At 44.2% G+C, this 27,151-nt stretch overlaps 1 protein-coding gene and 1 pseudogene across 1 annotated transcript; one reads left to right on the top strand and one right to left on the bottom strand.

The window, feature by feature from the left end:
• Positions 1-519: 519 nt before the first annotated feature.
• On the bottom strand, positions 520-14,892 carry LOC127784760 (aminopeptidase M1-C). The gene is made up of 20 exons (XM_052312128.1): positions 14,503-14,892; positions 7,706-7,981; positions 7,472-7,617; positions 6,997-7,099; positions 6,681-6,867; positions 6,456-6,549; positions 6,160-6,313; positions 5,913-6,017; positions 5,710-5,826; positions 5,207-5,320; positions 4,203-4,385; positions 3,516-3,801; positions 3,297-3,418; positions 3,110-3,207; positions 2,797-2,974; positions 2,540-2,654; positions 2,380-2,447; positions 2,181-2,258; positions 1,147-1,224; positions 520-1,053 (listed from the first exon to the last, which is right to left on the bottom strand). Exons 1-20 carry the CDS (start codon positions 14,671-14,673, stop codon positions 871-873), a joined length of 2,856 nt encoding a protein of 951 aa, XP_052168088.1. The 5' UTR covers positions 14,674-14,892; the 3' UTR covers positions 520-870.
• Positions 14,893-19,545: 4,653 nt separating this feature from the next.
• On the top strand, positions 19,546-20,971 carry LOC127784253 (vegetative cell wall protein gp1-like; annotated as a pseudogene).
• The last annotated feature ends 6,180 nt before the right edge of the window (positions 20,972-27,151 follow it).

Here is a 27,151-nt window from a genome sequence, read left to right as displayed (position 1 = left end):
CCCTTTTAATAATGACTAATGAGCAAGGAATATTCATCTTTCTGCTCGGTTTCATTATTTAAACAGGAGGTTTTCAGTTCCATTTTGGAGATTGAGGGTTTAAGAATTAAGACTGCTTGTAATGGTTTCTTGTTTTCTGTTTATAGCATGATAAAGTAACAAACAAGATACTCCATCCGTTTCACATTCATATTAATGTTAATGAATATAGAGGGAGTACGTTTTTACTGTGCTTGGTTATTTTAAGAATGAAATGAAAAAAAAACAGGGGAAAGGGGAGAGCTCTCTTAAATTATCACGATTTTTTTTCCTGGAGGTACTAACCGCTTTGTGATCAGTCCGCTAGTTCATACAAATCCGACTTAGGCCGTGTTTGGTACGCAAAACGAAGTTCGTTTTATTGCATGATTAATTAAGTATTAACTATTTTTTTTAAAAAAATAGATTAATATGGTTTTTTAAACAACTTTCATATAGAAAGTTTTTTTCAGAAAATGGAGGAGAAGAACACAGCCTAAGTTATCATGGCCAAGGAGAACAATCGCCCGACAAATAGTTGAGCTCGGTCTGATACAGAATGCTGAAAGGTAAAATCTTATTCACTCGGACACTTCAAAGCTACAGTAGAATTGTGCGACAACTCTTGAATCATATGCATGGCTCCTGGGCACAAGCTGTACACAACCTATGAAGAGAAACGGTAAGCACTATATATCCCTTTGCCTCGTATGCAGCCTATGCTTCATGACTTATAAACAGAGAGCAACAATGTGCTGGGATGCTGCTGCTACGACAAATGCTTCGCCTAAAGTTGGCACTTCATAGCAGGGAATGCAGCTCCCGGGGGGGAGGGATCACACCGGATACAGATCAGGGTTTGTGAAGAAGCTCATGGACAGTCTGAGCAAGCTTAGCTTCACCCCTGATGCCTTCGATCCACCTGGCGTTGATCAGCACCCTCTCGAGGCTCTGCTTCAGTGTCCTCTCGTACCCGGGCTTAGTGCGGGTCGCGAAGAACTGGGAGATCTCTGCTTCCTTCTCTTTCGAGGTGAACTACCGGCAAACAAAGAAGCAGCGTGTTTCAGCAAATGGCATGATGAGAGATAACTCGTGCGGAATTGAACAGAGAATGCAGATGAGTAATACCAGTGTAACAATAGATCTTATGAAATCCGATATGAGGGAACTTCCTGAAAATGCCTCCGAGATACGATCCCAGTTTTCCTGCATCCGAACGAAACAACATATGTAAGCTCAACATTTTCTATTACTTCATTGCATGTTTAATACTCTCTCCGTCCCCAAATATAAGGGAGTCTAGGTTGTTTCGGAGAAATTAAGGATAGAGGAAAAATACTATGAGCCCATCATTAAATAATGAGGGGTGTGTAGGGAGTGGGAGGGTGGTTGGGGCAATATGGGGAGAAATTTGAATCACGGGTGGTTGGAGGGATTAGCAGGACTCTATGACACCTTGTTTGCAAGGACAAATTTTGAATGTGTGAATCTCTTATATTTGGGGACGAAGGGGGTATTTTGTAAGGAAATGGATAGAAGCAAGATAAACAAGAGTGGAAGTTACTAATTCTCAAACGAGGGTAACCCATTTGATTTATCATTCAAAGTGTTCTTTGGAGAGGCTACTTGCATAGGTTCATAGCAATAAAGACTGATTTTCAAAAGTCATGGAAATTTTCGAGAATAATTAGTAATATAGCATATGCGGTAATCTACCATCCTACAAAATTTCTTTGTAAAACATGACTTGTACAAGGAGGCAAAAAAAGACAATATCATCACGGAGTGAAGTGACTTTAAAAGAAAGATTCAATGGGTAAGGTAACATGAAAATAATATAGTGTAAAATAGTCCAGCAAAGTAGCTAAGGAAACTATAATTGTCCTTTTCTCTTACAAATATAACCCCCATTTGACGTATCTACACAATTCGATTACTTGAAGGAAATGCTACTTGAAGAAAGCACGAAATTTAGCTATTTACTTATAATTTTGAATGTAGAAAATTTGCATAATTTTGATGCTTTCTAGGGCAGAAAAAACATCCAATAAGTGGATATTTCATTATATTTAAAGATCCTAGGAGAATCACATGCTTCAAAGGTCCAGATATCACAAATTTTATGTTGCGGTAACGCATAGAGGTAACTGGACTTTTTGTACCTTCAACCAGGACCATGCAGTTTCACGTGCCTCTATTATGACACCTCCAAGCACACGATATGCATCTTGATTGCGAACCTATAAGCAAGAGAAACAAATGAGACCTGTATATAACTTACAGGTAGCTAATGTAAAAGTATAAGTTCAATCAGGTCCTTCCAATGGAGTCATGGAAGAAAAAAACCATTTAGCAATTTACCTCATCTGTGAAAATTAAATTCAATGATTCAAGAACAATATCCTTATCCTGGCAAGAAGAAAGTGTGCCTACAGATAAGGAGACAGAGCCCTCAGGAAGTCTGGATAACCCAAAATATCAGCAAGCATTGTTAACACAAGATGGCTGAGAAGATATCAACCTAAGACACGTAACTTTTCCTCCCCTTCAGCTGATTTCCTGTAGACCTTTAGAAGAGCATCATAACCAGATCTGTTTGTGCTACTAACATTATGCATCACAGAGAGGTATGCAGCCTGAAAAAAAAAATGCAAAATATACAGAGATGAATTCGTCTTCAAATAGAAGATATACATATATCAATTCATTTTTGTAAAAAAAGATACAGATGAGTCAAAAAAGAAAGAGGACCATGTAAAGTAGGGGTAAAAGAAGGACCTTTCTAGTATCTGGAGTAAGAAGGGAAGTGTTGCGATCATCAAAGAAGATTTGGAAACGCCTGAATCCCTCATTTATAGTCTTATCATGCCCAAGCTGAACAAGGGCAACCAAAAGCATTGGTCTGAGCATTGCATCCAGGTGGCTTTCACCATCTTTAGGGTCCCAACCTAATTTTCTGCAAATAAAACTTATGTCATCGTGTATGCATGGCCACAAAGGAAGGCATGTTTAACAAACATACACATAGTATGAACATACAATGGGAAATAATATATTGAGAACTAAAAAGCAGCAAACATGGTAAACATACTTAGCAGGCGGGAGAAGAAGCTTGATAAAAAGTTGCTTGATGTCACCAGCCAGGTCAGGAGTAGCATCAATTGATATTTTCGCAACACTTGAAGTTACCTGACAAGCCAAAGTAAAAGATATATACAAATCATTGCCAACGAATAACTGAATATCCTGGAATTTAATTCAACATAAAATACACATACAGAATTTATGTGTGAAAGAACACTGTAATCAGCCTCGTCACGGAACGCATACAGCAAGTGGAGCAACGATGACAATGTTTGCTTGCAGGCAATAGAAAGGGCATGTGCATCGTCCACAATGCCTGTAATATAGTGTTATAACACCTTTAATCGCTGCAATAGCGCCCAGGAAAAAAAACATTGCAATAGAAATTTAATAGTGCCACAGGTTGTGTTTACCAATTTCGTCCATTAGAGAGAGCTTCTTGGTCTGCAATGCATTTCGAAGTGCAGCTGTAAGCTCATCATCATATTTAACCCTATAAAATCCTGTTTCATCAATGTTCAACTTAATCCAAAAGTTTCCACCCTTCTGTCGGCTATCACATTGCGAAACAATGGCCTTTATGTTATCATGTTTATGTTTCAACAATAATCTTTTCTGTTTATCATGTGAACAGCATCCTAAAGTAATAGGGACAATCCAGATGCCAGCACCAGAGGTTCCATTTAACAAAAATTGGTCCTGTGACAAAAAAGAGAGAGAGAGAGAGAGAGCGTCAGAAATGCGTCAAAACAGAATTTCACCCGTGTGCCGTTGAAATTTTGATATTATGGGAACTACTTGTGGAACTTGTCTTCCACTGAAAGGGCAACGTAAATTCTAGTCAGCCAATTACATCTTCATAAATAGCAGGCACAAAAATTAAACTAAGATGAAGTTCTGTCATAATTTTTTTATGTAATATTTGTCATAAACATTTCATACAGGATTTTAATTTAGGAATTGTACCTCACTAATCATACCTCAGCAAAATAGAAAGGAAAAGCAAACCATATGCATAATGAATTTACATATAGGTGGTTCAGAAGTAGATGAATAAGCAGTACATTGGAATGACGCTACTCTTTTCGATAATTTATTACCTGTTCAAGTTCCAAGTCGTGCCCTTTAAGCTTCACGCTGATAACAGGATAACCTTGTTGCTTCGTCCATGTAGTCATCAAATCCTTGACAGGTTCACCAGATACCTCTTCAAGAACAGCCCACAAGTCCTCGGTTTTAGCATTTGAGTAGGCATACTTTTTTATATATGAAGCTAATGCTTTCTGAAAGAGTAACAGTTCCACAAGTTTAGTACAAGAGGATGCATTAGGAGAATTTGTGGAGTCACACAGCAATAATGAAGAAACAAGATAAAGAAGTAAGCAAGAATTGACCTTCGATAAATATGTAATTAACAAAAATGGAGCTTTATCATATTAGTGGGTTTACAATTTGTTCATATTTATGATATGATCAACAAAAAAAGGGCAAAGATAGCTCCAACTCCTGTAACTTGTACATGGTGTTACAGGTTGTAAATTGTTACCCACCCTAGAGAAGTACACAAGATGGCCATCAAACCCTTATTGAAGTTGTGCCTCTCTCTACAGGATTAATATTTTCATCTGTTGAATCTTGCTTCTTTAATTCATTTGAGTATATGTCCAAAAGTACCATGCAAGTACGTGCAATGAAGTATTAATGGTTGACTCGTCATCGATAACAGGGTACTCGTTAAACAAAAGCAAGATGATTAGGGGGGAAATGGTAATATTTGCCCTAAAAAATATAGGAAGCTTTTAAAAAAAAGAATTTCACTTACAAAATCACTAACAAAAGAACATTAACACCAATTGTATCACCTAAGGATCATTCACGCATCTAAAATATTGGAAACTTGGAATATCCAAAGGTCCACCTGACGTTTTTCAACTAAATGAATAGTGGACAGACTAAAGGGTCAATGCTTCCTCCGAGAGCAAAGAAAGAAAATGGTTTGGGGTAATTTTCATACGCTTCTAAGCAATACAGTTGAGCAAAAGGTGCTCACTACAGATAAGAATAACACGATTCTGAAGAATTTCAAGGAGAGCCAGTATGAAACCTGAAAATGCTCTGCACCTAGGTAACTTTGTAGCATACGAATAACAGAAGCACCCTTGTCATAGCTAATGGCATCGAAAATCTCATCTACCTCACTGGCATGGTGTATTTCAACCTGAGTAAACAGCAACAAATATTGAAACAAATCACTAGTCAGCATTGAAACAAAATGTTAAAGTGCCACCAGCTGAAGTGTAATTGTATTGGTGCACTTATTAATTTGACCTCAAAATTAACATTTCCATCTTATTACCACATAGAAAAGTCAAGATTCAACAGTGAATTAGCTAGTGGATATTTAAGAATGTAACCAGCATATTATGCATCGGCGTCACTTATCATGGTCAAAATTTGCACACCAATATATTCTCTACTTTCTACAGCGATATAATGCATAGCATTTACGGTTTTAGACAAATTTGGTGTACACCATAAGAAATGCATCAATGTTTTGAACCATTGAACCAGAGTACCAGACCATGGCATGTATCAAACAGCTATTACCTCAATAGGATGGGACTCAGCTTGTGAATCCAATTTGAGAGCAGAGGTTGTACTATCAAGAAACTGTGTCCAGATATTCCATTGAGGGAAAAAAGAATCTACTGACAAATGGCTCATCTGTCGAAATAAAAGGTCCAACCATTCAGTATACAGTAGTATCCTGATATTAAATTTCTAAAATTCAGTGTTGTATAATTGATTACCCATGTAGCAAAACCCTCGTTTAGCCACAAGTGAGTCCACCATTCCATGGTTACAAGATTACCAAACCATTGATGAGCCAGTTCATGTGCCACGGTAATTGCAACCTAAAAAGAACAGTTGCTTACACTGAAGGAATTTGGACGTCCCAAAGAAAATGTCTAATAATTAATAATGCATCACTATTTACAAAGTGAACCATAAATGATGAAATATGTAACTAAAAAGAATCTGAGTTATGATATATACGTTCTGTTTGAAAGATGCTGATGAAGACTGCTCATCAAAAAGCAAAGAAACTTCCCGGTAAGTGACCAATCCATAGTTCTCCATGGCCCCAGCAGCGAAATCAGGAATAGCAACCATGTCCAACTTAGGGAGTGGATATGGAGTATCAAAGTAGCTAGAGCACAGAAGGAATGAACTATTGGTTAATGATTTAATTCAAGCAACAACCTTGGTCACATAGAATATGCATTAGCTGAATTATTATAGTTGTTTAGAAACTAATTAGAAAGCAATACAGGTACAGGTTGTGATCATACTCTTTGTAGAAATTCAATGACTTCACTCCAATATCTAGTGCAAACTTCCCTTGACTACTCTTACCAACTTGAGTGTACACACGGACTTTGTTGCCTGAACACAATTAAACACACTAATGAAATGGAATGTAAAAGGGAAAAAATGGCTCCTAAAGCACCTTCAATGTGAGAAACTATGAACCATCAACAATGTTGAATTACTGGGACGAGAATAAAGATGGTTACCTTCCGATGTTACACCTTCTACATAATCAAACAAACCAACAACTATGGCCACCAAATAAGTTGACATAAGCGGCGATTCTTCGTAGTGGATGGTCTTGATAGGACCAGCAATTGTCTCACAAGTTACTGGCATGTTGGACAATGCTACTAGCTCAGATGGAACTTCAAGTGTTAACTTGAACTTTGCCTGAAAATATTAAATATGAAGAGGGGAAACAACAGAAAAATAGATATGATATGTCAACACATATTGCATCAAACATCTGGACAAGAAAATTATGATTATTGAACAAGTCGTGCTATCATAAGAATTAACCTTGAATGCAGGCTCATCCCAGCAGGGGAAGCACCGTCGAGCATCCACAGCCTCAAACTGTGTCACCGCCATGTTTTTTGTCTCCCCTTTATACTCATATTTACTGCAACGAATGGCATTTTCTCATATGAAAATGTAGATGATACACACAACTTGTCGAAATAGACCCAAAGCACAGATTCATAACTACTTTCCAACCACATGCTTGCATAAAAAGCCCTCAGCATCTATAGAAAAGTATTCTTGCAACTGATTTGTGAATCAAAATCAATATAAGTGCAAAGTAGGCAGACCATCAGACTATATATTTATCAGTTATCTCCTTTGCCTACAACTCCACGATTTTGCACTGACGATTCCGAGCATTTCAACAGAGGTTCACGGAATAAAGCAGAAATTTCAACAAACGAAAGTGCCAGCTTTCAGGCTGTGAACTTGCCACTGCCATTGGTGATTTAAATGCATTAAAAATTACCTTCGGTAAAATCCCCTCATCTGATCGTTGAGCGTGCCGTTGAAGTCCATGGCGAGCACGCCCTCGCCGAGCGGCAGCTCCCCGTCGAACTCCAGCACCAGGATCTCGTCGTCCTCGAACAGCGACACCTCCGTCGGCGCCAACCCCTGCAACCAACCACAACCACGGCGAGTGAGACTGCGGCGCGGCGAGGAGGAGGAGGAGGAGGTGCAGAGAGGTCTATATATCTACTACCTGGAAGCGGATGGAGGCGCGGTCGACGGCGAGGTCGGCGGCGTTGAGGACGAGGAAGCGGGTGGGCGCGGAGACGTCGACGACCACGGACACGTCGCCGGTGAAGACGCATACGTCGAGGTCGGGCCGGAGGCGGAGCTCGTACCGCCGCGGCGCCGCGAACCGCGGCAGCCTCGCCTGCCCGCGGAACTGGTCGGCCGAACCCGCCGGAGCCGGAGCCGGCGCCATCGCCGCCGGTGAAGGGGAGGGGGCCGGGGCCGCTTTGAGATTCGTGCACTGCGCGCGGGATTAAGAGAAAAGATTCGGGTTTAGTTAAGGCCGAGAGAGAGAGAAGAAGGGAAGACGCGGCGAGCAAAGGCGAAGCGTGCGGGGTTTGGTTTTATAATCTATCGGAAGTAGGAGTATTAACGTCTAGCCAACGACTGACAGTGACAGTCAAATTATCATCACAGCAAAAAAAAAAAAAAAGTCAGTTTCATCCGAATCTACTCCACATGTTTCATACTCCTACTTATATAGCGGAAGTTTTCTTTTTACACACACGCACACACCACTACACACGTAACACCCCACTAATATGTCCCCTAACATATGCTCTAAGAGACGAAAACTAGCGACACATCACTGATCTCACTAAAATCATGTTCGAAAGTTCATTTGCATATACGTAATATTCGTGGGCACCAGAATTTAAATTATGGTGGGTAAAATTATACACCCACGACTCTACCACGCATCACTGGTGCTTCTCCTAGCAAAAGTTTTTATAATGAATGAAGCATTTCTGAACATACCATTACACACGCACACTAATACGTTTCTAACCCACATTAAAGGAAATGGAGACCGTTCTAATTGAATAATGATGCTATGGAAATGACTAGGACGGTATTTTAGTCAGAACTAAACCGTTCTATTTATAGAATCATGAAGTTAGTTTAAGTCCAGATTAAACGTCTTTCAGAGTTCATTGCTCGACGAATATGGTAGCACATAGGCTCGTAAAAGAAGTTGTTTCTCTAGCTGTTTTACAGGGTATTTGTTCCTAAGGGTTTTATTCTATCTTCTCTAGAGTACGATTGTGCAAATGTGACTTAAATAGAGTTACTACTTACTCCCTCCGTCAAAAAATAAATAAATCTAGGACTGGATGTGACATATCCTAGTACAACGAATCTGGACAAATGTATGTCCAGATTCATTGTATTAGGATGTGTCATATCTAGTACTAAGTTGGTTTTTTAGGGACAAATGAAGTACGCAGTTTCTCAAGAAAAAAAGAAGAAAAGAAATACTCCCTCCTTCAAAAAAAATATGAGACATATTTTATTCTTCGATTTCTCCAAAAATATGAGTCTTGTGTGCTAAATTAAATTGTTGATTGAAAACCAAGAAGCCATTTAATACTTATTGGTTACATGTTCATTGGTTTGCTATATGGTGAGTAAGTTAATTGCTTTTTGGTTTTGATGAAAAAGGAATAGGCCTTATATTTTTTGGAAGGAGGGAGTAGAGACCAGCAGCAACTCCCCATACCATCAATAAATCCCACTGAAAACGTCCTTATTATGTACTTAATATACGTGGACAACGAATTTTAAACCCAGATGAGTTACCCTCCTTTATTGTGAACTCATTTAAACCCTTAATATACGTCTATTAATTGTGAACTCATTTTTAGCTCCAAATGTTACACTCGAAGTTCTAAAACATTTCCAAGTTCAAACCATGGTTATGTGAAATTTATAACGTGCAAAGGATCAAACAAAACCTGCAGGATCGATGATTACTGTTCTATACCGTGTTTGTTGCTGGCGTTGTAACTATGGGTCATTATTCTAGATTTCACCAACGATGTTTACTGCTCCCTTGGTTTTAAAATATAGGATGTAGGACTTTGGCCAACAAATAATATTTATATAACACGAAAAATATAATTATAAAAAAGTATTTTTGAATACGAATCGAGTGGTATCATTTTTTTTCAAAAGGATACATTTAATGAAGTAACTGTTGGTCAAGACTTTAAAAAACAAAATACATCCTATAACTTAAAACGAAGCGAGTACAATATTAAATTGTTAACCATACATATCGAATCTTATATAGTTTGGTCACCAATACTTGATGCTCCACGAATTTAAATAAATTTTGATGCATAATACTCCCTCCATCTCATACCTCCATCTCATAATTATTTTGACACAATTAACTTTACCAATAAAGTTTGACCAGTCATCTTATTAAAATAATCGTGTAAATGCTATTTATTTTGTCATCATTTGTTTTGTTATCAATGATATTTTAAGTGTGACTTATATTTTTTTCACATTTGCATATAACTTTTAAATAAAACGAGCGATCAAACTACATCAGTCGTGTCAAATATTTATGATGAGAGGGAGCTAGTGCTTTTCTATTTTGCCGTTGTTTCTTTTTGAAATATTTTGCTGAGATATTTTTATTTGCTGTTCTTAATATAAGCTCGATGTCATCTTTTATGGGCCACGGAACATAATTGTTCCCTCAAAGTGAAGGTGTGTCACACTGTCACTCTACATTAATCACCCAATATTTTCGATTTTCATACTGAAACACAGCACGTGCCTTGAACAGCTTAAACACGGGGCCCAGGGTGATCAGGATATTATAAAATGATATCCAAATTCTGTAGCGCATATTTTGTTTGTTCTTGAGCTGCTCTCATGCGCATGTCTGTGAATGGATCATAAACAAATGAGCATGTGCACTGCGTTGGTTCATTTTTTTTCTATTTTAACACATGGGAGCATATCCAATTATTGTCGCTGATGTTTCAGAGAAATATAATCGAAAAAGGATCACATGATGAAGTAATGATAATTCGATTGAAAGCATAATTTTTATTAATTCAAATCAGCTTCATAATGAATGGTGCCACTTTATGAAAAATGGGAATGGCAACGGCACCGACAAGCGCAATAATGCAAAAGGGCGTTTCAGTTATTATCGTATCCTATTATCATTAATGAGTTTTTTTAAAGATGCCTTGATCGAACAATTATATGCAGCTCCAACATATATGACAAATTCCTATCGATAAGCGTCACGCACTATTCTACTATGGGCGAATAAGCTTGTTAATTAGAGTTGATTCAGGGGATTAATCAGGATGAAGAAGCTTTGTTGTCGGTTGTCACATTACGAATCCACTGCACTTTGAACAGCAGACGAAATTGGAATTAGAGCAGAGTGGGTGCAGTAGACTAACTTAGTGGACTATAAAATATGCTATGTCATTCTAATTTCTATATATGTGGAGAAAGAACTAAAGGAAAATAAAGTGGGCGACTCATCGTCAGTTGATAGCACAATCTATCGCACTCCGTAACAGACGTGCAGTCGGTGCTGATCTTTTTTTATAAAAAGAAAAAAAAACATGTGTTTTGTGCAGCCGTAAGGGCGTTCACAATGCACACATGACATGTGGCAAAGTCTGTCCACCTATACACAATATCCGTGTGGAGGAGAGGAGGTGGGACCCATGTGAAAACTAGGTTCGTGTGGCTTGTTTTGGCTCCGAGAACCTCAACTAAATTTGTCAGAGAAAAAGCATGCCACACACAGAGCAGGAGAGAGAGGGAAGAAGCTCGCCGGAGAAGCCACTTCCACGCCGAAGAAGCTCGCCGGAGAGGGAGAGGAGTAGGAGCGCCGCTGCCGCCGCCGTCGTCCGTGGCTCTGTGCTGGCGCCCCGCCGTCATCCCCAGTGCCGTGGTCGTGAGATCCGCTGCGCCGCTTGACGCCGTTTCCGTCTTCTGCCACGCCACTCAAAGGCGCCGCGGCCACTCGACGCCGCCGCCGTCATCCGCCGTGCCGAGCTCCACCGAAGGCGGCGAGATGCGGGGAGAGAGAGGACCGGACGAGAGGCGACGAGGAGGAGGCGAACGAGAAGGCACCTGGCCGCCCCGCCGCTGCCGCTTCGGAAGAGGAGAGGGGGGTTGGATCTCGCCACCCTGCCGCTCCGCCGAGCCGCCCTCGATCCGCCGCCACCGCTTGGGCCGTCCCGGCGCTCGCGCCTCGCGCCGCCCTCGATCCGCCGCGGGCGACATCGCTGCTCGCGCCAAGGAAGACGCAGACGAGGTGGCGGGGGCACGCAAGAGGAGACGTGACCAAGTCCGCCGCCGCCGTCGGGCGCCGAGCCCGTGGGATGTCGTTTGCCACCGCCCGCCGCCATCGAACACTGAGGCGGGTAGGGGAGGGAGGCAGGCGCCGATGGGGTCGCCCGGAGATGGAGAGGAATCGGTTGGGAGGGGATGGATGGGAAAGGTAAAGAGGAGAGAGAGAGAGAGAGATAGATGAAAGATGAAAAGGTGATGTTGGTGGAGCCATTTCAATTAGCTTGCACTGTGGGTTAAGTTGCTTGGTACAAGTTCCATCCAATGTGACATCCCCAGGCAGAACAAATAATGTGACGCATTGCTCTTGTCCTAACAAGCCCATCCTGCCCTAGTGAATTAGCGATCTTCCCTCCCCGTGCACTCCTTTTAACTTGCTCTTAGGCATTTTCCATCATACTTAAGTTGGTCACGCGTGTATAATAATTCTGTTGACGAGACTATGATTAAATTGTCTGTCCTCTCTTACCGATTTAAGCAACGTATCGATGGGTACGTCGCCTACCGTTTAAAGAATAATTAAACATAATCAGAGGCGGATCTAGAAAGAGCTAACAGGAGGGCTGAACAAACTATACAAAACTATAGTCCACTCTTCTAATAGATATATGTCAAAAAAATTTAGTAGTGAGTGGGGATTCAAGACCCCATAGCTCCATGGCATATCTACCACTGACCATAATAATAATTAGTCGTAAATGCGAGCACCTATGTTAAGTTTAGGACTTGAACCCGGGTGGATTATTTTCACCACAAAAAATTTAACCAGTTGATATACATTCAATTCGTAGCTAGAGGTCTAAATTTAAGCCCCAGTAAACACAACTTAAAAAGGTTGCAATATGCTTGTTCTTTAAGCTGATCCCAAAGAAGCTTCCATGCGGGGAAAGAATCATGCTGCTCTAATCATTTTCCCTATAGCGCATAAACCATACAACAACAAATAAAATAAATAAATAAATAAATAATATGTAAATCTAACATAAAAATAGACCACGATGAAAGGACTTCAAAATTTGGTTGTGGCTGATAATAAGTTAACAAGAAGACGATGAGAAGCACACGAGGAAAAAAAAACTCTCATGGAATAGGTATCACCCGGCCCGGCCCGGCCCGGCCCAGGGTGAATGGAAGTGGGCCTCAAAGATTAACGGCCCTACTTTACTGAACGTACAGCCCAGCATGTTGACGGTCCAAAGGCTGCATGAAAGCAGCAGAAGCAGGAGACCTGAACCTCAACAGCTGGTGCCCTACTACTGGTCACTGCGGATAGCATTCATGGCGCAGCTAACATACAGTAACATGCAGTGATCCACCCTTGCATGCGCACGCTACAACCACCAGTCTACACAGATCTGGGTATGACCGTGAATACGACACAACTAACCTAGCCCGTGATTCCACGAGCATTAATTAGTCAATGCCAAATATGTTAGTACTCCCAACCCACAGTAGACAATTCGGAACCTATTCTAACGGGCTTTGATTTGGAGAAAAAACATTGAGTATTTTAGAGGATTTCAATTCTACTATATAAAAAATTTCTATGAATACTTTTGAATCGAAGAAATGAATCCTATCCAATCATTTGAAACTCCTATGGAATAGACAATCCTATAGAGATTTTAGAGAAAATTTAGCAAGGGCTCAAAGCTCTTGGAAATTTTGCTTTGGGTCTATCTCCCTCATCCGATTTTTGAGTTTTTCCTACGGTTTAAACGGTCATTTCTATGTGTTTTCCTGTATTTTGCAATCATTTGTTTTACATTTTAATTCCTGTTAGAATCTATGTGCTTTTTTTATTTCTTCAAAGGGATCCTAACTATTACGAATGTCCTTATACTATATTACTCAGTTTCTAGGACGCCCTCTTTCGATAATATGCAGTGATATAGCATATATAGAATTGAACTTAATTTCTAAAAAAGGTTTTCAATGTCACTTTGGTAAACGTAATTTTCTATTCGGAGAGTGAAAAAATTACAGAACCTGCTGGTAAATTAAGGATTAGTATTGTAGTATTTTTGAGAATATATATACTTGTTAGTATTATATTATCCTTTATCCAATTTGATCATCGGATATACTCCCTCTCTCTTTAATATTATAAGTTATTTGATTTTTTCTTAGTTATAATTTTTTTGGGTTTAACTAAATTTATAGAAAAAAATAGCACCATTTACAACACCAAATTAGTTTAATTAAATTTGGCATTAAATATATTTTGATAATATATTTGTTTGTATTGAAAATGTTATTACTATAATTTTTCTATAAATTTAGTCAAATTAAATAAGTTTGAAGTAGAAAAAAAATCAAATTAAACGACTTATAATATGAAAGGAGAGAGTATATATGTATAGTAAGTATGGACGGTGTACATCCAGTTTAAACATAGAGTCTGGATATTAATCAAAATTTTAAAAATATTTATGCACGTGTACATCCAGTTTAAATATAGAGTCCGGATTTGAATCAAGATTTTAAAAATATTTATGCACAAGGAAATATGTGTTCCTGTGACCATGCCGTAAAGATACTTACGAGATAAGTTGGCAACGCAACACCACTTAAATCTATTCGCCATTGACATTTCCACGTATATACGCCTACAATAGTAGAGTTATAAACCCAGTCACTTACCTGCGTGGAAGCGCCCCCGCCGCCGCCGCCGCCGCAGTGCCGCCCCAGCCTCCGCCCGCGTTCCCCGCCGCCGTACCTCATCTCCTCCGCCGCCGCCGCCGCCGCGGCAGCGACGACGACGACGACGAGCGGCAGGAGCAGCAGCGCCGCCGCAGTGGCGGCTCGAGCCATGGAGAACGAAATCAAAAGCCCGGCCCCTTCTTCTTCTCTCTCACTTCTCACTCACTCACTCACGCACGCACGCACGCCGCCGGCGACCTAAGCACACGGTGGTTTCCCCCTCTCTCCGGCGAGGTGGTCTCCTCCTCCAATTCTCCTCGGCGAGTGCGTGCGTGCGCGGGCGGTGGCGCGCATAAGTAGGGCTAGGCTTGGACTGGAGCGCGCGCGGTTGCGCCGGCTACGTTGACCGGGGAAGTTGTAAGCTTAGCTCTATCTCGTCTCGTCTCTCTCTGCTAGTAGCAGCCAGTCAAGCGATGCGATCGATATGATTCAAACCTGAAAAAAATCGATGCCACTTCTCCCGGATCGATCCGTCGATATCGATCGATAACGACGGCGAAAGACGCCAACAAGGAAAACAAATTAACCAACCACTCAGCTTGTACTGTCTACTACTTCCCGTCCAAAACAATCGAATTTTAGCTATTAATTGCAAGTTAAAATTTTAACTATATGTATTTAATGGATGGTTATCGTGTTATTTGGATTGAAATGTAATGTGATCGACCAACATTAAACCAGACTAGTCTACAATCTACAAGTCTATATCCTCCGTCTAAAAAAACAACTTTTACCTATGTAATTAAGTATCTAGACGTTGGCTATATCTAGATACATAGTCAAAAATTGTTTTTTTAGGATAGGAGTACCGATTAGCATCACCAAGGTTCCCGTAACATCCTCTCAAGTCCAAAATTAGAGACTTTTAGGTGATACAATCCCTCCAACAAATCTTCTAACCACCTACTCCTGTGTCTGGAAATATAACTAGTCTTAGGCCCTATTTGTTTCAGCTTAAGATTATTGTAACTAGATTATTAAATCAAATTACTATAAGCTAGATTATAATAAGTTGACATAGAATAAGCTACGAGTTGTTTGTTTCTCTGGATTATTAGAGACATATAAGGGTAGTGGGTCTTTAGCCACTCAATAATCTAGAAAAAGCTCCTATAGAGGAGATTATTGGATTATACTAATCTAGCTTATAGATTATAATAATCTACTTGTTTGTTTTAGCTTACTACTAATAATCCAGATTATAATAATCCTAAGCTGAATCAAACAGGGCCTTAGATTAGACTACTACAAATTTAGATAGACTGACTAAATTTATAGGAAGATAAACTGTCTAGATTCGTAGTATTAGGATACACTGTCTAGATTTACTTGACAGCGAATGTAGACCGTTTATCCTAGTCTTGGAATCTAGTTTTGGAATCTCTGGGTTAAAACCTAGTTTTGGAAGTTGGAAATAGAGACAACGACATCTTATATGTTGTGACCTTCTTGGAGGAGTCGCATTGGGGGTTCTCTGATGACGTGGTGTCCTTGGTAGCAATGCTCTCGTCAAACTGGCTTTGATGGCTATGATGGTGGCGAGATTTGGCTGAATGATTAATTTACAACTCATTTACTTTCCGACGTTTTATTTTATTTTTGGTTCAACGTTGGTTATCGAATGTGAGTGAAATCCAATCAGCACAATGATCAACCGTTGATTACAGAGATTATGTATTCTATTTTAAGGTAGACAAAAACTAAATGCATCTTATAAGCCGCTGGGAGAAACAAACGGTTATACTCTTACCAATCACATTTCAATGGTAGAGAAACCATCTTTGGTCGGTTGCCCAAAATCCACAATAATCCCGGTTTGAATAAGAACCGGGACTAAAGATCATATCCCGGTTGAAAAAGCTGACGTCACTTTTTGATCTTTAGTCTCGGTTGGTGGTCCCGGTTCGAAAGAAGGCAGGCTATGTCAGATCCCTTTATGACCAACCGGGACTAAAGATCCATTTTTAATCCCGGTTGCTTATAACAACCGAGACAAAAGAAAAACGAAAAAAAAATCGCGCCGCGCCTCCTCGAGAGGACCAACAGCCTTATCCTCTCATCCTCTCATCTCTCCTCCTCTCCCTTATCTTCTCCAATCTTCTTCTCCCTTCTCATCTTCTCATCTCCTTCTTCTCTTCTTCCCCCTTCCTCCCCCTCCCCTGCGGCCACGGCAGATCCCTCCCCGACATAGGCGCGGCCGCGCGCGGCGGATGCAGTTGCGGCAGCGCTGGCAGCGGCGGGCGGCAGAAGTGCCGCGGTGGCGGTGGGCGGCGGATGCAGCCGCGACGGCGTAGGCGGCGGCCGCGCGTGGCGAGCAGCGGATGCAGCCGCAGCAGCAGCTGGGCTGCGGCGCGTGCGCCGCAGCCGTGCGGCCTGGCGGAGGGCGGCGGCCAGGCGACAGCGGTGAAGCGACCAGTGGATTTGTTTTTTTCCCATGGAGTTGTGATGAATTTGCTTTTGAGAATTTGTGATGTATTTGATCTGTGCGATGTAAACATGTGATGTATTTGTGATGTTTCTTTTTAGAATTTGTAATGTATTTGTTTTGAATATCTGTGATGTATTTGGATATGGTGGATTTGTAGATGATCGATTTGGGATTTGGAGATGATATTTTGTTCCGTGATTTTGGGGATGATTTGGGGATGTGGTGAAATCAATATTCAAAGTAAAAAACAATAAAAGAAAAAAGAAAATACTAACCGGATCTGGCTTCATTTTTACTCCGATTAGTAACATCAACCGGGGTTAAAAATGGCTCCATCTTTAGTCCCGGTTGGTGTTACTAACCGGGACCAAAGATCGATTTCCAGGACTAAAGATAGCGATCTTTAGTCCCGGATTCGTAGTCCCGGCTGGAAAACCGGGACTAAGGGGGGTTGCAAATCGGGAGTAAAAATCGTTTCTCCACCGGTGTTTGAAAGTTTAGCCATGTGTATCTCTGTCTTTAGGTGGTATTTTAAAGTAGACTTCTTATTTTTAATCAAGCCATGATTTTATATTTCATTGTTGTTTACACTGCAACCTCTATATGTAATAATTGCATTTTAAGCAAATATTAGAATAAAGTTTATTACTAAAAAAATATCTATATCACAAAAGGTGAGTATGCTCACTAAAAAGAGTCACTGAAGAAGAAGATAGTACTACCATGTACTACCTCCGTCCTAAAATAAGTGCAGCCGTGGATATCCGTGTCCAACGTTTGACTGTCCATTTTATTTGAAAAATTTGTGAAAAAAATAAAAATATTTAGTCGCACATAAAGTACTATTCATGTTTTATCATCTAATAGCAATAAAATACTAATAATAAAAAAATTCAAATAAGACGAAAACCATGTAAAACTATATTTATTTATTTTAGGACGGAGGGAGTACCAACTAGGCAACTACTACTATAGTTCTAAAAAAAAGTACTACCAACTACTACCAAGCGATGGATGGATCATGGATGCATGGATGGTGGATGGCTGTCGCTCTGGCTCATCCTCGGACGAATCACTTTGCAGTCAACATTAATTCCAGCTAGTAGTACTAATATTCAGTTAATTGACCTGATCAAGTGACTTCTCCCTGCCGGTGGTTTCAATTAGATGGAGTGTAGAAGTAGAACTGTACATATATATGTTCGCCAATCGCCACGAAATACGTGCAGCCAGTGGCCAGGATTCGATTATTTTATATCAGCGGCCAGCGTTTTAGTTGCGCACCATTGAAATGGTCCTCCGTCCTCGTAAAAATTTACTATGGATTGAGATTCAGTAACATGACCTCGTGGTTGATTTACTATGGATTTTATTGAGTAATGAGTTGTTTATTCTTAAAAACAGGAATCTACCAACTGATGATGTAATCTTGTAATAAATTGTGGTAAAAAATACATGCATATTTGATTTAGAGGCCGGACGTGTGTTTCCATTATTATCAGAAAAAACATGTGCGCCCTCCGTTCTTCTTAACTACTAGCTAGTATGAGATCCTTGCCCACTTTCATTTGTAAGAAAAATAATTTTAATCTTATGAAAAAAAAATCCTACTATAGTATTTGAAATAAAGGGTTGAATCATAATCTTTACTTTAAAATTCTTATGAAATGGACACACTTATAAAGATTACGGAGACATGTTAGCAAGAGCTTGAACCGATTGGAAAATTTTGACTCTATATATCTCTCATCCAATTCCCATTTTTTTCTATGGTCTATATATTTAAAAGATTATTTCTATATTTTGTAATCTTTTATTTTGTACTTACATTCCTGTTAACATTATGTATTCTTTTTTATTCCTCCCTTTTTTTAATCATGTGTTTCGAGGGAGTGTATCTATATAGTCTTTAACTTTATAGATAATCATGAAATATATAACCTCACCAAGAATATATTATATTTCCTCCATTCTAAGATATAAATATTATGGGGCTGTTTGGTTCTTTATCCTACCAAATAATCTATAGTAGTACCAATTTTTTGGCATATTTTGGTACCAATATTTCAGTAGGTAGAGATGTATTAAATATATTAGTATTGATACTAAGTACCGGTCTAAACCACATAGCTATTTGTCAACATTTATCTTTGATTGGTGGCATGCTGCCATGAGCCCATAATTGGAGAACGTGTGTATACAATGTTTAATTTGCTAATGGCTCTAGAGATGAGGAGTTATAGAGGTGGAGGTAGAGATGTCGCAAATATACACCTGTTGTGAAACAATGTTGATATGTTTTGTGTTGAACGGGTATCACACTACAAGAAAAGGCATTTTCCCCAACGTGGGGGTCTTATTTTCGCAGTCGGACATGATTCTTGGAGCCAAATAACCGCCTAAAAAAAATATAAATCGGCATGAAGTTCGCTGTCCGCCTGCGAAAATGACCACTTAAGCGACGCCTACGAAAATAGATTTTCGTAGGCGCACCTTATGTGGTCCGTCTGCAAAAATAGTACCTACAAAAAAAAATCTAATCATCCTCATCCTTATCCTCTCCACCACCATCTTTATCCTCTCCTCTCCACCACTCATTTCCCTCCCCCTCCTCTCTCTCTCTCTCCCCCCACACTTGGAAAAATTGCCCTGCTCCCTCCTCTCCCACTCCCGCGAGCCGCCGCATCCCTCCTCGCCGCCGGCGGCCTCCCTCCTCGACGACGACGACCGCAACGCCGCCGACGGCTCCCTCCGCTCCAGATCCGCGCGCCGCTGGCTCCCTCCTCTCCCACGTCCGCGCCGCCAGCGCCCTCCACGACGACGTCCGCGCGCCGCTGCATCCCTCCTCGCCGCCAGCGGCCCCCCTCCTCGACGCCACCGACGGCTCCCTCCGCTCTAGATCCGCGCGCCGTCGGCTCCCTCCTCTCCCACGTCCGCGCCGCCGGCGCCCTCCACGACGACGTCCGCGAGCCGCCGCATCCCTCCTCGCCGCCGCCGGCCCCCCCTCCTCGACGACGACGACGACCGCGATGCCGCCGACGGCTCCCTCCGCTCTAGATCCGCGCGCCGCCAGCTCCCTCCTCTCCCACGTCCGTGCCGCCGGCGCCCTCCACGACGACGTCCGCGAGCCGCCGCATCCCTCCTCGCCGCCGGCGACCTCCCTCCCTCCTCGACGACGACGATGACCGCGACGCCGCCAACGGCTCCCTCCGCTCCAGATCCGCACGCCGCCGGCTCCCTCATCTCCCACGTCCGCGCCGCCGGCTCCCTCCACGACGACGTCCGCGCGCTGCCGCATCCCTCCGCTGCTGGCCACGACGAGCGACGACGCGCGCCGCCGGCTTCTCTCCTCGCCGCCTCCGCCGGCTGCTTCATCTCCTCGCCCCCTCCGCCGCTGCGACGACGACGATGATGGCGCCGACGGTAGCGGACTGAGGGGAGCCCTAGCCGGCGGCGCCCCGTGTTTTTTTAATTTTCCTGAGATGATTTTCACAGGCGGGCTATGGACCCGCTTGCGAAAATGGTCCATTTTCACAGTCGAGATGGTAGCGGCGGTCCTCTCCCCCGACTGCAAAAATGGTTTTGGGCCGCCTGGAAAAATCTTTTTTCTAGTAGTGTCAATGCTAAGATATGCGAGATATATATCGAGGCTAATAACCTTTTGAGCTACAATATATCCATCGATCTAATGAACCTCTCCCACCTATGATGATTTCAACGAGAGGAAAAGTCACTACTAGAAAAAGCATTTTTCCAAATATAGGGGTCTTTTTTTCGCAGACGGATATGACCCTTAGAACCAAATAACCGCCTACAAAAATATAAATCGGAGTGAAGTTCGCTGTACGCCTGTGAAAATAATTTTCGCAGGCGGACCACTAAAGCGGCGTCTGCGAAAATCTGTTTTTGCAGGCGAACCTTATGTGATCTGCCTGTAAAAATCGTACCTACCCAAAAAAAAACCCACCCTTATCTTCTCCTCCCACCCCTCCCACCACTCAACTCTCTCTCTCTCTCCCTCTTCCTCACTGACTCAGTCTCCTCTCCTCTCCTCTCCCTCACTGACTCTCCTCTCCTCTCCGGCGGTGCGGCGGGAACGGAGGCGCGGCGGGGATGGCAGCGCTGCGGGGGCGGCGGCGCGGCGTGGACGGCTACTGTGGCGGCGTGGTAGCGCGGCCGACGGCGTCTCCCCTCCCTCCCTCCCTCACAGATCTGGCCGGAGGAGGGAGGGGGAGGCCAGCGGGGGCGACGGCGGCGGCTCCTCTCGCCCCCTCCCTCCCAGATCTGGCCGGAGGAGGGAGAGGGGAAGCCGGTGGGGGCGACGGCGGTGACGACGGCGCGGGGTGACGACGGCGGCTACGATGCGCGTGGGGCGGCCGGCGGCGTCTCCCCTCCCTTCCTCCCTCGCAGATCTGGCCGAAGGAGAGAGGGGGGAGGCCGCCGGCGGCGACGATGGCGTGGAGCGGCGGCGGCGATGACGACGACGGCGGCGGCGGCTCCCCTCCCCTCCCCTCTCAGATGCGGCGATTTTTTTTGTTCGTTTTTTTTTTGCATTTTCGCAGGCGGGCCGTTGCCCCAACTGTGAAAATCGATGATTTTCGCAGTCGCTGTGGTGCAGGCGGACCTCCCTCCCGCCTGCAAAAATTAGTTTTGGCCGCCTGGGAAAATTGGTTTTCTAGTAGTGAGTAGTGGAGGGTTTATGTTAGAGATGACTTAGATTTAGTGGTCTATGGAAAAGTTTTCAAATGTATATATTGACGTATTGCAGTCCTAATGTCAGGAAGTAAGGTTATTGAAATTTACTTTGAATTCTATCTAGGCTCCAGAGCTATAGACTTCACAGTTTCGTTCAAATTGAGCGAAATTTTTATAAGGACTGACTAGCTAACGTTTGGAAAAAAAAAACTTACCAGATAGCTATAAGATTAGTGCAATACAATCCTAACTCTAACCCTGACCCTACACCTCCTATCCTCCCTTCTCACTCCTAGTGGCCATAGGATCAAGCGCTCGATGCCCTCCGCCGCTACCACCAACACGGGCCTTGCCTGGTGGAAAGCATTGACAGCGCTGGCAAGGCCCCCAGGCCAGCCTCCTCCCCCTCCCCCTCCCCCCTCACCTACCTTTCTCTCCTCCTCAAGTTGAGGTGTCTTTGCTCTGTTGTTTTCCCCATCTGCAGCAGCTCCCCGCGATCGAATCCGCCACCACCTACCTGTTGGCACCACGCCGTTCATCTGTGTCCACCATCCACGGTTGACCATCACCTCCCACAGTTAATCAGCTATCCCTCCAAGCACGATGATCCCCTCCTCTTTCTTACCCCTACCTAGTACCCTAAATCCTAACTGCACTGCCTTCGTCAAGGTCACCGAGAGGAGGAGCTGGGTCACTAGAGTAGAATCACGAAACAAATATAAGGGCATGTTTGGTTTATTTCAACTCCTAGATTCACCTCAAATCAAGCTAGAGCCCACCAAACAGTCTAGCTCCACAAAAAGAAAAATGGAACGGAGCAGACTAGATCGCTCCACAAAATTGTACTAGCGGCGTGGAGCAGCATTCCCGTAGCTCCACAACTCCAACTTCAACTCAATTTCAGAAGTAACCCGAAACTGGAACCAAAATTACCCGCAAATGCATGTACCGCTTCCCCCACGAAGAGGAGCGCACGGTGCGGGCGAAAAAAGCGGTACATCGCACTACTACAAAATTGATTTTTTATGGCATCACCTTATTATTTTCTCTAGCGGTTATATGTGGAAACCGCCAGCGAAAATATAACAAGGGATGGGGGGTTATGAACCGCCAGTGAAAATAAATCTTCACTGGTGGCGAGTTAAAAGAGCCGCTAGCAAAAACATAGCTATTTTCGCTAGCGGACTACTTAAATAGCCGCCAGCAATTTTTGCTATCAAATGTTTAGGAACGCCGCCTGAGAAAATAAATTCAACATATAAATACACCCACCTCAGCCTCCCTCCTCTCTCTCTCTCCGGCTTTCTCTGGAAAACGAGAATTTTCAGAATATACCACCGAATACGCACCGTTTTCAGGATAGGCCACTCAATTCGCACTACTTTTAGAATATGCCATTTGGACGCGAATTTTCTTCGTTCCGTGACACTCCCGTCCTTCCACCGTCACTTCTTACCAGCGCCAGCAATTCCGTGACGGAGAAGGAGGAGATGTCACCTCCGGCTCACCGGCCACCTCCTCCGTAGACACGCCCGTTCGCCCCACCGGCCATTGCCGGCGAGCCCCACCGTCGACGACGGTGATAGGATGACGAGCGGCGGTGGCTTGTAGCCGAGAGGATCTGGTCGCCGAGGTCCTCCATGCGCCGCTCCCCGCACGCACATCTGGAGCTCGCTGGCATGGGGGAGGAGGAGCTCGCCGTTGCGTGAAGAAGCTCGCTGGTGTGGGGGAGGAGGAGCTCGCCGGTGTGTGGGAGGAGGAGCTCGCCGGTGTGGGGTCCTCCTCGCCGGTGTGGGGGAGGGGGAGCTTGCCGGTGTGTGGGAGGAGGAGCTCGCCGGTGTGGGGGAGGGGGAGCTCGCCGGTGTGGGGGAGGGGGAGCTCGCCGGCGTGGGTGGGGGAGTTCGTCGCTGTGGGGGAGGAGGAGCTTGCCCGCGTGGGGAACAGGAGCTCGCCGATGTGGGGGAGGAGGAGCTCGCCAGCAGGGGTACAAGAGCTCACCGGCGGTGCCCAGATGAGCGCTTGCAAACGGCGCAAGAGGAGGAACTGACGCCACGCGGCTTCGGGAGACGGAGTGTCACGAACTGAAGAAAATTCGCGTCCAAATGACATGTTCTGAAAGTAGTGCGAATTGAGTGGTCTATCCTGAAAACTGTGCGTATTCGGTGGCATATTCTGAAAATTCTCCTCTCTCCCTACTCCTCTCTCTCCGGCCTTCCTCTACCACCGCCGGCTGCCGTGGCTTCCATCGCCGCCGCCGCATCCGTCCTAGGGAAAGCAAGGGTGAGGGGGATGGATCCGCTGCCGGTGGCACGCGGGGAGCGCGGGGCAGCCACTGCCCGCCGCGGGGTCTCGTCGTCACGGTCGTCGCTGCCGGGCCACGGGGAGGACGGATCCGCCGCCGTCGAGCCGCGGGGAGCGCGGATCCAGTGCTGCCGGGCCGCGGGGTGGATGGATCCGCCGCCGTCGAGCCACGGGGAGCGCGGGATCCACCGCCGCCAGCACGCGGGGAGAGCGGAGCCACCACCGGCCGTGGGGCCTCGTCGTTGGCTGCGTCGCGGATCTCGTTGTCACCGTCGGGCTGTGGGGAGCGCGGATCCGCCGCCTGGGCCGCGAGCGGTGGTGCTCGGTCGACGACGGCGACAACAGGTGGTAGCGGCTTAAAATTTATGTGGATTTGTGTTTGGATTTCTGTGGACTCGTGCAACGATCCGATCCGGTTAGTGTGTTTGGAGATGGGAACGGAAATTTGTGTGATTGTGAATGGAAATTTGTGACTGTAAATTGGTGATGTAAATTTATGTGGATTTGTGGATCGATGAGTGGATTTGGGATTAATTTGAACTGGCGTTGACGGAGGTGGACGGAGCGGTGTCGCTCTGTCATTTTTCTTAGCCTCGGCAAGTATTAACACTGGCAGCTGGTATAGTCTACCGCCTGTGAAAATTCATTTTCACTGGTGGCTAGCTTACAAAAACCGCTAGAGAAAATGGATTGGTGCTGGCGGTTGGCTACCGCCAGTGAAAACACTGTATTATCACTGGCCTTTACTCACTGGCGGTGGCGTTGGCCGCCAGCAAAAACTCATTTTGGCCACCAGCAAAAATAGTTTTTCTAGTAGTGTCGGCAGCGCAGCGGCTGCAGTGCAGGTTCCTTCCCCTCTCTTTCCCTCTTCTTTCTCTTCTCCCCTCATGTCTCTTCCCTCTCCTGTCCATGAGATTTTGACCACCGGTGGCTCTTGCTACAGACAAGGGTGACGGTGGAGGGGTGAGGAAGCAAGCCCCCATCCCTCCCCCCTCCCCCAAGCCCCAAACGGTGTCCCCTCCTCAAACACCTAGAAATCCCCCAATTTTTTCTTTCAAAGGTGCATGATTTCTGTGGGATGGATTTATTTTTCGGGGTACATTGAATCACAGCAGGTGTTTTGTTCTCTATTTCTCTTTCAAGGTGAGATGATAATGTCTGTAGGTGGGTTGGGTTGTATGCTTGATTTATTACAAGTTGTTTCCACGGTTCTATGACATTATTTCAGATTGATGCATATACTTGTATTTAAGGAAAACATGATGTATCCAAGGATGTATTTTGTGATGATCTAGTCGTTCGTATTACAGGATAATGTATTTTGTGGTCCTGCTACCCGTTATTATTTCTAAACATTTTTATTATTACATATATGTCATGCAACAACTAAAATTTTATCAATTTTACTTTAATAGAAAAAATACCCGTGTGTTGCAACGGGTAAAAATATTTTTTCAGTGATACAACAACTATTAATAACTGAGCAATAAATTGCATGCCTCTCTTTGACTTAGCCCACAAGTGAAGCCACAGGCCCAGCTCGCACATATGGCATCTTCAACCTACGAGAGACAATCACGTGCCCGTATGCCAGAGCCGATCCTCCCTATCAAATTGGGCTGAATCTTTCTTGATATTCCAAAATTGGCTGAGGGTGTTTGATCCGCTCGATCCCTTTTTATATTTTTTTTTCTCAAAATCGGAGTAAATCCATAACACTCGGGATAAAAATGGTTAGGGGAGGTCACCGGTCGGCCTTCATTGGCGAATTGAGATTAAATCTGAATAATTAAAGTCCAATTGAAAGGGAAAACGCGAGGAAAATAATGAAAGATAAGTGTGGAATCGATTTTTTAATTAATTGAAGGAGAAAACATATGGTGATACAAACCGACGGGACAGCGGGACGGAAAAAATAATACGGCGGTAAAAAAACAACGAAAAAATGGCGATGAGAAAAACCGGAGGAAGGCTGATCGGGAAACCAGCGACAAAAAAATAATACGAGACAGAAAAAAAACAAAAGTTTTATGTATTTTTTAATTAGTTATATATAGATATGAATTATAAAAAACCAACTAAAAGTTGACTCAGAAACGGATGACGTACGAAGATCCTGACAAAAATATTTTCAATTTTTATAATAGTAGAGGTTAAATTTTAACCTTCCATACTTATAGCGTTCAAATCATTAATAACAATAACAACTATTAATCCTACATCAAATAAACAGAAAAATAACAAGGGTAGCATTTTCCATCACCCTGGGCTAGCCAAACACTTTTAGGGCTCCTTTGGCAGCCCGGGATCCCACCGGGATCCCAGCCCATTCCCTGGGAGAAAGGCCCGCGGGGGAAATTGTCACGGGTTTTATTCCATATCCATTTGGAAGCCCACGAGGCAGGGATTTCCCGGCCCAATCCGCGGGGAAACCCTAGGGAAAGGTCCCCGACCTCCGGAGGTCGGGAATTTTTCCTCTCTCGATCCGCCGCTGCTTCTCGCTCGCGCAACCGGAGTCGCTTCTCTCTCGCGCGAACAACAGTGGGCGCCGCCGCGCCTCCTTCTCCGGTGAGACGCGCCACCGCCGGGACTCCTCCTCCGGCGAGAAGGGTAAGCCCTTCTCCTTATTCCCCTCCTCTCCTCCTCCTGGGTTTCCGTTCTCCTCTTCCTCTAGGGTTTCCGCCTCCTCTAGTTAGCTCCCAATCTCGCTCTCCGGTCTCAGCGCTTGCATCGCAGGCACCGACGCGTGGGCGCGGCGGGTGGCACCGCGGCAGCCGGTGCAACGACGACGAAGCGGCGAGCCGGCAGCGCGGGCACACGGCTCCAAGCAGGCGGGGACAGGGGGGATCCAAGGCGGCGCAACTCACCGGCAGAGGAGGCGCTGAGGCGCAGATCCGCCTCCTCCTCCTCGCTGCGCGACGCCAGCCAGTGATTGCCCGGCTAGGTTTGTGCGTGCCCTTGTAGCTGCTGCTTGATTCTTGGGGGTTCGTGCAGTACTTCAGTTTTCTTGGTGTATGTATGGCATGTTTCTTGATTTGGTTTGGGAGAGTTGTAATCTGTTCTCCTGTTCTTTCTAATACATTGTAGTATTGTACCCTGCAGTAGCATTTCATTTTGTTATGGAAGCGATTCAGAAGGGGATATGGGTGGGCGTATGGTGCTCTT

Source organism: Oryza glaberrima, chromosome 9 (assembly GCF_000147395.1).
Source record: "Oryza glaberrima chromosome 9, OglaRS2, whole genome shotgun sequence".
NCBI lineage: Eukaryota > Viridiplantae > Streptophyta > Magnoliopsida > Poales > Poaceae > Oryza > Oryza glaberrima.
Note: the sequence above shows the minus strand (reverse complement) of the source record. Positions and strands in the feature narration are given on the sequence as shown.

Bases quoted from the DNA above. Each gene is read 5' to 3' on its own strand.
- LOC127784760 (XM_052312128.1), bottom strand. From the start codon at position 14,673: ATGGCTCGAGCCGCCACTGCGGCGGCGCTGCTGCTCCTGCCGCTCGTC. The intron at 6,314-6,455 runs GTATGATCACAA...TCTGTGCTCTAG, and splicing joins TCATTGAATTTCTACAAAGA to CTACTTTGATACTCCATATC. The intron at 3,802-4,202 runs GTAATAAATTAT...TTTTTGTCACAG, and splicing joins ACGACTTGGAACTTGAACAG to GACCAATTTTTGTTAAATGG.